The 12,451-nt window shown below is 37.6% G+C and overlaps 3 protein-coding genes across 3 annotated transcripts; all 3 read left to right on the top strand.

The window, feature by feature from the left end:
- Positions 1-4,887: 4,887 nt before the first annotated feature.
- On the top strand, positions 4,888-6,627 carry LOC138885604 (uncharacterized). Its single transcript, XM_070166567.1, has 4 exons — positions 4,888-5,354; positions 5,457-5,872; positions 6,165-6,245; positions 6,350-6,627. The coding sequence occupies exons 1-4, from the start codon at positions 4,888-4,890 to the stop codon at positions 6,625-6,627; spliced, it is 1,242 nt and encodes a 413-aa protein (XP_070022668.1).
- Positions 6,628-7,656: 1,029 nt separating this feature from the next.
- Positions 7,657-8,748, top strand: LOC138885603 (uncharacterized). The gene is made up of 2 exons (XM_070166566.1): positions 7,657-8,029; positions 8,381-8,748. Exons 1-2 carry the CDS (start codon positions 7,657-7,659, stop codon positions 8,746-8,748), a joined length of 741 nt encoding a protein of 246 aa, XP_070022667.1.
- Positions 8,749-8,862: 114 nt separating this feature from the next.
- On the top strand, positions 8,863-12,173 carry LOC138885602 (uncharacterized). The gene is made up of 2 exons (XM_070166565.1): positions 8,863-9,253; positions 12,070-12,173. The coding sequence occupies exons 1-2, from the start codon at positions 8,863-8,865 to the stop codon at positions 12,171-12,173; spliced, it is 495 nt and encodes a 164-aa protein (XP_070022666.1).
- The last annotated feature ends 278 nt before the right edge of the window (positions 12,174-12,451 follow it).

Genomic DNA, 12,451 nt, shown 5'->3' with positions numbered 1-12,451 from the left:
TCCTGCTCCAATACGATGTGTGACATCATCACCAATCTCATCATTACCTTAGATAATATATCCTAGGTACTTGAAACTCCCCTTCTTAAAGATGACTTGTGGATCTAGCCTCACTTCCACGTCCATATAATAATCACTTCGTTGAACTTGCATTCCAAGTACTTTGTTTTAGTACTGCTCATCTTGAAACCTTTTAACTCCAAGGTTTGTCTCCAAACCTCCAGCCTCGCGTTAACACCACCTCGCATTTCATCAATTAGTATTATATAATCCTCAAATAACATGCACTATGGCACTGTGATGACCCGAAAGGTCATCACTTGTTTTAGAAATAAATCATGTGTTCCGAGGCCTTAAAACCTACTTTTTACCTTACCTCGATTGTGTGTGTGGTCCGGACCTATATCCGAAAAGCCTTTTATATGAAAATATGAGAAATAGAAATTTATAGAGTTAAAATTTGATTATGGTAGACTTTGGTCAACATTTTGAGCAAATGGACCCGGATCTGTGTTTCGACGATCCCGGAAGGTCCGCAGTAAAATATGGGACTTGGGTGTATGCCCGAAAATGAATTCTGATGTCCCAAGCCTTAGAAATCAATTTTTGAAAGAAATTGTTTTGCTGAATTATCTATGAAATAAAGAAAAGAATTAATGTTTGAAGCCATTGGTATCGGGCCCGTATTTTGGTTTCGGAGCCCGGTACAAACTTGTTATAGTATTTAAAGGATAACTGTGAAATTTGGTAAAAATTGTAGTTTATTTGACGTGATTTGGACTTCCGGTTGAAGAGTTACGAACTTTAAGTGTTCTTGATAAAACAAATGATGAGTTTTGAGGTTTAATTCATGGTTGTACATGTTATTTTCATAATTTGATTGCACGAGCAAGTTCGTATGATGTTTTTAGGTTGGTGTTTATGTTTGGTTTGAAGCCCCGAGGGCTCGGGTGAGTTTTGGATAGGCCACGGAGTGGAATTTAACTTAGGATGTTGCAGATTTTTTAACTGGTATGTTGCAGGCCTGCAGGCTTCGCATTTGCGAAGCCTGGCTCGCAAATGCGAGCTCGAAAATGCAACCAACCCATCACAAATGCGAGAGAAGGCCTGGGCAGGGCTGATCGCAAAAGTGATCCTTCCTTCGCAAATGCGAAGTGGCCCAGCAATTCCCTTTGTCGCAAATGTGACTCCCTCATCGCAATTACAAGTTTGCAAATGCAAACTTTTGTCACAAATTCGAGAATAGCAGACTTCTGAAGGGTTCACAATTGCGAACCCTAGTCGCAATTGCCACATCTGCGACCTACAAATTTATAACTTAGCCGAAAATCTTCCATTTTTCAAACCCTTTTAAAAACAAAACACTCTTGGGCGATTTTTCAAAGACAAGTACTCTTCCAAATCGATTGTAAGTCATTTTTAACTTGTTTTCATCCATCTTAAACATTCTTTCTCATGATTTCAACTCAAAATCAAAGGTTTTCATGGGAGAAATTGGGCGTTTTGCATAGAACCTAGGTTTTTCAAATTTTGGGGATTTGGACCTCGATTTGAGGTCCGATTTCAAACAAATTATATATTTGGGTTCATGGGGGAATGGGTAATCGGGTTTTGATCGTGTGGACCCAGGGGCGATTTTTGAATTTTTGGGGAAAACTTTAGAAAACATATTTTCATGCATTGGAATTGATTCATTTAGCATTTATTGATATAGTTGAGTAACTTGTGGCTAGATACGAGCGAATTGGTAGTGGAATCAAGAGGTAAAGTGATAGTTAAGACTTAAATTGTGTTCGTGGTATCGATATAAGTGTTTGGTCTAAACTTAGCTTGAGTGATTAGGAGTTGTGTCCTATTTGCTATGTGTTATTTGTTGAGTATGACGTATAGGCATGGTGACGAGTATCTATACGTTGGTGCCAAGCATGCCCGTGAGTCTTATATCATAATTATTATGACTCCGTTTGTATTTTTCATGCCTTTTATGATGATTTCTATTGTTGAGTAAAGTTTGTGGGAGTAATAGTGGTATTCGAGTATGGAAGAGCGCTGGCTCAAGTTGTATAATGAATTGTGAAAGTATAATTGGCATTTGAACCTTATAGAGCATTGGCTCAAGTTGTGAAGTGAGTTGTGAAGTAAAAGTGAAAAAAAGAGAAGAGAATTATTATATTGTCTCCCTTGCCGGGATGTTGTTGCTTTTAATGTTATCTCCCTTGCCGGTGTAACACTCCTCAAATTTATAAAAGTTTCAAGACACGCTAAATATAGAATTTAATTTTTATAATCTTAAATTATACTTCTATTACGGATTTAAATCCTTGTGATTGATTTTGAATTACTTTTCTATTTATAAATAATTGGACATACAATTAGGGGAAATGTTAATAATTTTTAATATTATTAATTATTAAAAAGTGGGTATCATTAAATATTAGTTAAGTCAAGAAAAAAAGAAATTAACCTAAAGCCCATGAAGGGGCTATTGTAAACAAAGGCTTAAAGCCTTATAGAAACAAAAGAGAGGAACGTATCTGCCTTTCAAAAGGCAAGAGAAAAAAAAGGCTAAAAACAAAGAAAATAAGAAAAGCCTTAAACAAGTATATTAAGAACTCTTTTTCGAACAAAACAGAAGTCTAAACCTTTTGTTCTTTCACACAAACCTTGGAAAAGAGAAACAGAACGCTACAAAACATAGCAGAGGCAACCTTGCTACTCAATACTCACGCAGGCAACGGGAAGTTCTAAGGTTCTTTACAAATCACTAATTCTTGAACTCAGGTATATAGAATTCCTTATTGTCAATTATCTTACAGTAGTAATAAGTAAGAATTGAATAGTTAATCCCCTTCTTTCTCCATATCAACAATAGATTTCATGTTTAGGTGTGAAACTTTAAAATTGATTAAAATGCACTGGTTATTATAGAAGTGATTGTTTGACTGGTGTCAATTGGACTAGGGCCTACGTATTGGCTCGAGAATTTTTTAGGTGAGTTGATATCACCCTTTACCAAAGTGGTTTAACTCACAAAAATATGGATACAAGGTGTTTGATGAATTGGCTAAAAGAGTGAATATGTACTTAATTGATGTGAGTGAGTTCCTATTACTTTAGAATTATTTTAGTTAAAGTTAGATGATTTATTTTGATATATGTGCATAAATTTTCAAATTTTTGTGTTATTCTTCTACGCCATTTTCATGTTGAAAATTCATGAAAAGGCAAGAATATTTAGAAATAATTTTGAATGCTTATTTCATTCTTATGTCATATCTTACATTTAAGAATTCTAGAATAGGTATGTTTGAAAGATTTAGACTTGAAAAGTCACAAGAAGAAGTTTTTGAATGAAAAGATTTTTGGGAGTATCCTTTATTCTGACAAAGGGTCATCGTCCAGGCCGAGGGTCCTGACCAAGGCGTTGACTTCCTGAAACTACTTGTGTCAAAGTAGGAAGCACACTAGCCGAGGGTCTCGTTACTGAAAATTTACTTAGCCATGCTAAGATATGATACATGAGCGCTTAGAATCATGAAGCGAGTGTCACCTAGTGGATTAGGCCTATTCGATCAGGTTGGGATCGAACCCGTGTCGATCACACGGTAACTAAGACAAAATTAAGTTAGAATAGTTGGAACTCCCAAAGTATAAAGAGAAGTAATTTATTTATTTTTTAAAAGAAAAGAATTTCTTTTAGAATATTCATAAACTGCTATTATGCAATTATTTTAGAATTGTTTTAGAGGCTTTATGTTTTCTATGCGTTTATATTCTTTGCTAATAAGGTGTATTGTATTAATGTTGCATTCCCTGTTGTTGAGACTCATTGAGTACAATGGATGGTACTGACGTTCTCTTTTGGGAACCTATGTTGGTCTGCGGTACGACGTAGGAACCAATTTTACAGGCGAGCAAGCTACGGGTTAGGACTTCCTTCTCTTCCAGTGCTATTGGTGAGCTCCGCTTTTGTTCGTGGAGTGTTCTTTTGAGTCATATTTACTTAGTTATTTCTTTGTTTACTTAGAGAACTGGCCAGGAAATCTCATGTCCTAAGAAGTGCATCAGTTATCAGTACAGGTTTCATAGACATAGTCGTTGGGTTAAGATTCAGATGTTTTTGATAATAACTTAGCAGTAATTTAGTAGTTACTATGAATAAAGTTTTGGAGTTGATTTATTTAAATATTCAAAATTAGTCAAAAGTATGTGGTTATAGTATTGCCTTGTTGCATATAAGGTTTAGAGTTATAATAGATTTGATAAGCAGAGATGATTCGCTCGGTCATGTTTAGTGATCGAGTGCCGGTCTCGGCTTGTTCAGAAAATGGGTCGTGACAAACTTGGTATCATAGCCCCAGGTTTATTAAGTCCTAGGGGTCTATGAAGCCCTGTTAGTAGAATCTTGTTTATGGGTATGAAGCGTGCCATACTTATAAACAGGAGGCTACAAGCATTTAGGAAAAATCTTATTTTTTCATACTTTAGATCGTGCAGTAGATCCTACCTCTAAGAAATTATCTAATGTTTTCCTTTATCCAAAACTCACAGAAATTGCTCGTACTTGCAACTCTAACACAAACACTTGGGATGCTGCTCAAGAAACTATTGCTATTATTGTGGCTCAAAGAAGAACTAAGAAGGCTTTAACTCAGAAAAAGAAGGGTAGATCCACAAAAGGGGTCCAAGTACCCCGAGTGGAACGTGAAGAAGGGGTGGATAATGATGAGCACGTACCTCAGGATCTAGTGCCTCCCCCAACAGTAGCTCTGGCTCAGACAACTATATCACCCGAGGTGGGTCAGATGTTTAATGTTGTCAACAGTACTATGGAGATGTTTAAATCCAATGTTGTGGATGGAGGGTGTTAAGAAAGCCCTCTGAGTGATGAAAGCATTTTATGATGAAGCTGTGGAGCTGGCTGCTTACCAGCTTCAAGATATGGCTAGCGCTTGGTTTGAAATGTGGGAAAAGGAAAGAGATGAAGATGATGGTCCGCCTACTTGGGAAGATTTTGAAGGGGCCTTCATGGCTAACTTTATCCCAGAAGAGTATAGGGATGCTAAGGCTACAGAGTTCGAACAGCTCAAGCAAGGGAATAAAAGTCTGCAAGAGTACTACATAAAATTCATAAGGTTAGATAAGCATGCTCCTCACATGGTTAAGATAGAAAAAGCAAAGATTTGCAGGTTTGTTGGCGGTTTAGCTTACCACATTAAGGATACGACATCAGTTGCAATGGTAGGGATGACAGCCTTCTCCTCTATTGTGAGATTTTCCAAGCACTTAGAAAAAGACAGACAACAAAAGAGAGAAGTAAAAGGGCATAACAAGAAAACCCGGACAACGGGCAGGTGTAATGGTACATCCAGTGGAGGTAGAAGGGATTCCTCTAACAAGGAGTCAATAGCACTAGCTTAGTCTAGTCATCAGTCAGGTGGTGGGTCTTCCTTCAGACGTACTCAGAGTTATGGAAACCAGTCTCGCCAGAATCAAAATTTTAGGACATCATCCTCACATAGCCAGAGTCATGCTGAGCAAAATTCACACCAACAAGGTCTTTGTGGATCATGTAAGCGGCAACATTCAAGTCGGTGCAATCTCGGGTTTCATGGTTGCTATCATTGTGGAGACATTGGTCATATAAAGGCTACCTTCCCAAAGTTGCGATGTAATTTTAGTGGTGGATCAACTCGTCCTTCTAGTTCCTCAGCTACTACAGTTGCACCACCTCAAGCTCGTGGTTCTCATAATCAAACCGCGAATGGAGCAGGCATAGGTGCATATCGAGTTACTCAAGGAGGGGGACAACCCCGTTTGTTTGATACATTTGATCGTCAGAGTGTAGAGGCATCTGCAGAAGTTATTACAGGTATACTTCTATTCTGCTCACATAATGCTTATGCCATAATGGATCCAGGTTCAATGTTTTCTTATGTGACTCCATACTTTGCAATTAACCTCGGGCTAGAACTAGAACAACTTAGAGCCATTCCTAGTATCTACTCTAGTTGGCGAGTCGGTAGGAGTCACAAGAGTCTATAGAGGTTGTATAGTTTCAATCCAAGGTCGCAACACCGCGGCCGATCTCATAGAGTTAGAAATGGTGGATTTTGATGTGATCATGGGTATGGATTAGTTGTCTTCCTTCTATGCCATGTTAGATTGTCACGTCAAGATAGTCAAGTTCCAGTTTCCAAATAAAGAAGTCTTAGAGTGGAAGGGTAGTTCAGCATCGCTTGTAGGTAAGTTTATTTCTTACCTTAAGGCACAACAAATGGTCAGTAAAGGGTGTCTCGCCTATTTGGCTCATATTATTAATCCAGAATCAGAACCACCAGCTCTTCAGTTAGTGAAGTTGTTAGAGAATTTCCAGAAGTTTTCCCAAATGACCTTCCCGGACTTCCTCCTAAAAGAATCATATACTTTGGCATTGATATCATGCCAGGCACTCAGCCCATATCTATACCTCCTTATACGATGGCTCCTGCAGAACTTAATGAGTTGAGAGAACAGTTGAAAGACCTTCTTTACAAGGGCATCATCAGGCCGAGTGTTTCACCGTGGGGTGCCTTGATCCTATTTGTCAAGAAGAAAGATGTGCGTCGACTATCGGCAGTTGAATAAAGTTACCATTAACAACAAGTACCCACTGCCAAGAATTGATGATTTATTTGATCAACTTCAGGCAGCAAAGTACTTTTCAAAAATAGACTTGAGGTCGGGGTACCATTAGTTGAGAATCGGAGAAGAGAATATATCTAAAACAGCTTTTAGAACTCGCTACGGGCACTATGAATTTCTAGTAATGTCCTTTGGGTTGACAAATGCTCCAGCTGCATTCATGGACCACATGAACAGAGTTTTCAAGTCATTCCTGGATACCTTTATTATTGTCTTTATAGACGATATTTTGGTGTACTCTAAGAGCAAGGAAGATCATGCAGAACACCTCAAAATAGCCTTGCAGACCTTGAAGGAGAATGAGCTTTATGCCAAGTTTTCAAAATGTGAGTTCTGGTTGTAGTCAGTGGAATTCTTAGGTCACGTAGTATCTAGTGAAGGAATAAAAGTAGACCCTCAGAAGACAAAAGCAGTCAAAACCTGGCCTAGGCCGACAACGCCAACTGAAATCAGGAGTTTCTTTGGGTTAGCTGGCTACTATAGAAGGTTTGTAGAGGGGCTTTCCTCACTTGCAGCTCCATTAACTAAGTTGACTCAGAAAGTAGTTAAGTTCCAATGTTCAAATGCTTGTGTGCAGAGTGAGTTTTCAAGAGTTAAAGAAGAGTTTGACCACTGTACCTGTGTTAACCTTGCCGACAGGTTCGGGTGGGTTCACAGTGTATTGTGATGCCTCCAGAGTGGGCCTTGGTTGTGTTCTTATGCAAAATGGAAAAGTTATTGCTTATGCTTCCAGGCAGTTAAAGAATCATGAAAAGAACTACCCCACACACAACTTGGAGCTTGCAGCAGTGGTGTTTGCATTAAAAAAAATGGCGACACTACCTTTATGGCAAGCATTCTGAAGTGTTTACAGATCACAAAAGCCTCCAGTACATTTTCAAGCAAAAAGAATTAAATTTGAGACAGAGAAGGTGGCTCGAGCTACTGAAAGATTATGACATCAATATCCTTTATCACCCGGGCAAAGCTAATATGGTAGAAGATGCACTTAGTAGGAAGTCAATGGGTGTCTTGGCCTATCTTGAAGTACAAAGGCGATCTTTGGGTCGAGAAATTCAAAAACTAGCAAATGATGGAATTAGATTGGATGAGACCGAAGAAGGAGGTATAATTGCTTATGCCTTAGCGCAATCCTCCCTTGTTGCGGATGTAAAGGATAAGCAAGACGAAGATCTGTACTTAGTGAAATTAAAAGAAGGAGTCAAAAACAAAGAAATCACTGCTTTCACTCTAGAAAGTGACGGAGTTTTGAAGTTGAATGATCGATTATGTGTGCCTGATGTAGATGCTCTTAGGAAGGCCATAATGGAAGAATCTCACAGTTCGAGGTACTCTATCCACCCAGGTGATACCAAAATATATCTAGATTTGAAAGAGTTGTATTGGTGGAAAGACATGAAGAAACAAGTAGCAGATCATGTGGCTAAATGTTTAAATTGCCAGCAAGTCAAAGACGAGCATTAGAGGCCTAGTGGCCTAGCTCAAGATATAGAGATACCACAGTGGAAGTGGGAGATGATTAATATGGATTTCGTAGTAGGTCTACCTCGCACGTACCATAAACATGATTCAATTTGGGTTATTGTAGACCGACTGACAAAGTCCGTGAATTTCCTACCAGTAAAGATTACAGATTCCGCAGAGCAGTATGCGCAGTTCTATATCAAAGAAATAGTCTGATTGCATGGTACACCAGTTTCAATCATATCTGATAGAGGCCCTCAGTTCACGGCGCATTTTTGGCAAGCATTTCAGAAAAGATTAGGTACAAAGGTCAATTTAAGCACCGCTTTCCATCCACATACCGATGGCCAGGCAGAAAGGACCATTCATACTCTTGAAGATATGTTGCGTGCGTGTGTTATAGATTTTGGAGGTAATTGGGATGATCACTTGCCACTTATAGAATTTGCTTGCAATAACAGCTATCAGGCTAGCATTGGTATGGCTCCTTTTGAAGCGTTGTATGGGCGGATGTGTAGGTCTCCAGTGGGTTGGTTTGAACCGGCAGAGGTGTCATTGATTGGTCCAGAGTTTGTTTGTGAGGCCTTGGAGAAAGTATAGCTAATTAGAGAAAGACCTAAAGCAGCTCAAAGTCGTCAAAAGTCTTATTCTGACAAGAGGCATCGTGAGTTAGAGTTCATGGTTGGTGATAAGGTATTTTTGAAAGTTTTACCAATGAAAGGAGTTATGAGGTTTGGTAAGAAAGGGAAACTTAACCCTAGATTTATCGGACCTTATGAAATTCTAGAAAAGAAAGGAAACGTGGCTTATAAGCTAGTGCTACCCGTTGAGTTATCCTCTATTCATCCTGTCTTTCATGTGTCTATGCTTAGAAAGTACATTCATGATGAGTCGTATATAATATCTGCCGATACAATAGAAATTAAAGAAGGTTTGACTTATGAAGAGGTACCTATAGAAATTCTCGATAGGCAAGTAAGAAAGTTGAAAACAAAAGATTTAGCATCGGTAAAAGTTTTGTTGAGTAATCATGATTCAAAAGAGGCTACGTGGGAGGTCGAGGAAGATAAGAGAAAGAAATATCCATATTTATTTGAGGAAAAAGGTATGTGAACCTAAGTTTGGTTTGACATTTATATTTCATTTATTATATACAAGTTAAAAGGTGTTTCTGTCCTTCCTAGATTATACTTAGTTGTTGTAGTAATTTAGTTTATGTCGTAGTATATTTAATTCATTAAAGTGATTTACTTGTGCTAGAGTTGTTGTGCTTTAGATTCTTGTTAGTTATTGTGGTACCTCCTTGCTGGAGTGTGAGTAATTAATTTATGAGTTGTGTATGGTGCCTATAATGGCCTGTTATGGTATATTTGTTGTTGTTGTAATAGTTGTGGTAATTGTGACATGGATATTTTTTTGGATAGTCCAAATTACAAGGGAAACTCTACCGAAATTTTTGAAAATTTAGGGAGTTAGCCACAATTTTGAGTTCCTTGGAAGAGTGAGTAGTGCTAAGAAAAATTTAAGAGGTTCAAGGACCTAAGGGGTGATTGTTAGCTTAAGAGTAAGGCCCTAGTAACATTCGAGGATGAATGTTTTTAAGGAGGGAAGATCGTAACACTTCTCAAATTTATAAAAGTTTCAAGACACGCTAAATATAGAATTTAATTTTTATAATCATAAATTATACTTCTATTACGGATTTAAATCCTTGTGATTTATTTTGAATTACTTTTCTATTTATAAATAATTGGACATACAATTAGGGGAAATATTATTAATTATTAAAAAGTGGGTATCATTAATTATTAATTAAGTCAACAAAAAAAAAGAAATTAACCTAAAGCCCATAAGGGGCTATTGTAAACAAAGGCTTAAAGCCTTATAGAAACAAAAGAGAGGAAAGTATCTGCCTTTCAAAAGGCAAGAGAAAAAAAGGCTAAAACAAATAAAATAAGAAAAGCCTTAAACAAGTCTATTAAGAACTCTTGTTCGAACAAAACATAAGTCTAAACCTTTTATTCTTTCACACAAACCTTGGAAAAGAGAAACAGAACGCTACAAAACATAGCAGAGGCAGCCTTGCTACTCAATACTCACGCAGGCAACGGGAAGTTCTAGAGTTCTTTACAAATCACTAATTCTTGAACACAGGTATCTAGAATTCCTTATTGTCAACTATCCTACAGTAGTAATAAGTAATAATTGAATAGTTAATCCCCTTCTTTCTCCATATCAACAATAGATTTCATGTTTAGGTGTAAAACTTTAAAATTGATTAAAATGCACTAGTTATTGTAGAAACGATTGTTTGATTGGTGTCAATTGGATTGGGGCCTACGTATTGGCTCGAGAAGTTTTGGGGTGAGTTGATATAATCTTTTACCAAAGTGGTTTAACTCACAAAAGTATGGATACAAGGTGTTTGATGAATTGGCTAAAAGAGTGAATATGTACTTAATTGACGTGAGTGAGTTCCTATTACTTTAGAATTATTTTAGTTAAAGTTAGATGATTTATTTTGATATATGTGCATAAATTTTCAGATTTTTGTGTTATTCTTCTATGCCATTTTCATGTTGAAAATTCATGAAAAAGCAAGAATATTTAGAAATAATTTTGAATGCTTATTTCATTCTTATGCCATACCTTACATTTAAGAATTCTAGAATAGGTATATTTGAAAGATTTAGACTTGAAAAGTCACAAGAAGAAGTTTTAGAAAGAAACGATTTTTGGGAGTATCCTTTATTCTGAGAAAGGGTCATCGTCCAGGCCGAGGGTCCTGACCAAGGCGTTAACTTCCTGAAACTACTTGTGCCAAAGTAGGGAGTACACGATCCGAGGGTCTCGTTGCTGAGAATTTACTTAGCCATGCTAAGATATGATACATGAGCGCTGAGAATCATGAAGCGAGTGGCACCTCGTGGATTGGGCCAATTCGAACAGGTTGGGATCGAACCCGTGTCGATCACACGGTGACTGAGACAAAATTAATTCAGAATAATTGGAACTCCCAAAGTATAAAGAGAAGTAATTTTTTTTTAAAAAAAAGAAAAGAATTTTTTTAGAATATTCGTAAACTGCTATTATGCAATTATTTTAGAATTGTTTTAGAGGCTTTATGTTTTCTGTGCATTTTTATTCTTTGCTCGTAAGGTGTATTGTATTAATGTTGCATCCCCTGTTGTTGAGACTCATTGAGTACAATGGATGGTACTGACATTCTCTTTTGGGAACCTACGTTAGTCTGCGATACAACGTAGGAACCAGTTTTGCAGGCGAGCAGTCTACGGGTTAGGACTTCCTTCTCTTCCAGTTCTATTGGTGAGCTCCGCTTTTGTTCGTGGAGTGTTCCTTTGAGTCATCTTTACTTAGTTATTTCTTTTTTTACTTAGAGAACTGGCCAGGAAATCTCATGTCCTGAGCAGTGCGTCAGTTATCAGTAGAGGTTTCATAGACATAGTCGTTGGGTTAAGATTCAGATATTTTTGATAATAACTTCGCAGTAATTTAGTAGTTACTATGAATACAGTTTAGAGTTGATTTATTTAAATATTCAAAATTAGTCAAAAGTATGTGGTTAGAGTATTGTCTTGTTGCATATAAGGTTTGGAGTTATAATAGATTTAATAAGCATAGATGGTTCGCTCGGTCATGTTTAGTGATCGAGTGTCGATCACGGCTTGTTCAGAAAATGAGTCGTGACAAACTTGTTATCAGAGCCTCAGGTTTATTGAGTCCTAGGGGTCTATGAAGCCCTGTTAGTAGAATCTTGTTTATGGGTATGAAGCGAGCCATACTTAAAAACAGGAGGCTACAAGCATTTAAGAAAAATCTCATTTTTTCATACTTTAGATCGTGCAGTAGATCCTACCTCTAAAACATTATCTAATGTTTTCCTTTCTCCAAAACTTGCAGAAATGGCTCGTACTCGCAACTCTGACAAAAACACTCAGGATGCTGCTCAAGAAACTATTGCTACTATTGTGGATCAAGGAAGAACTAAGAAGACTTTAACTTAGAAAAGGAAGGGTAGATCCACAAAAAGGGTCCAAGTACCCCGAGTGGAACGTGAAGAAGGGGTGGATAATGATGAGCAAGTACCTCAGGATCCAGTGCCGCCCCCAATAGTAGCTCTGGCTCAGACAACTATATCTCCCGGGGTGGGTCAGATGTTTAATGTTGTTAACAGTGCTATGGAGATGTTTAAAGCCTTTATGGCCAACCAGAGCGAGAGAAGAGATGAGATTCCACCTCAATCAAATAGATAGAACAATTCTGAGTCGTCAAGAGTGAATGA

Source organism: Nicotiana sylvestris, chromosome 2 (assembly GCF_000393655.2).
Source record: "Nicotiana sylvestris chromosome 2, ASM39365v2, whole genome shotgun sequence".
NCBI lineage: Eukaryota > Viridiplantae > Streptophyta > Magnoliopsida > Solanales > Solanaceae > Nicotiana > Nicotiana sylvestris.
The sequence above is the reverse complement of the archived record's forward strand: the minus strand, read 5'-3'. Positions and strand labels throughout refer to the sequence as shown.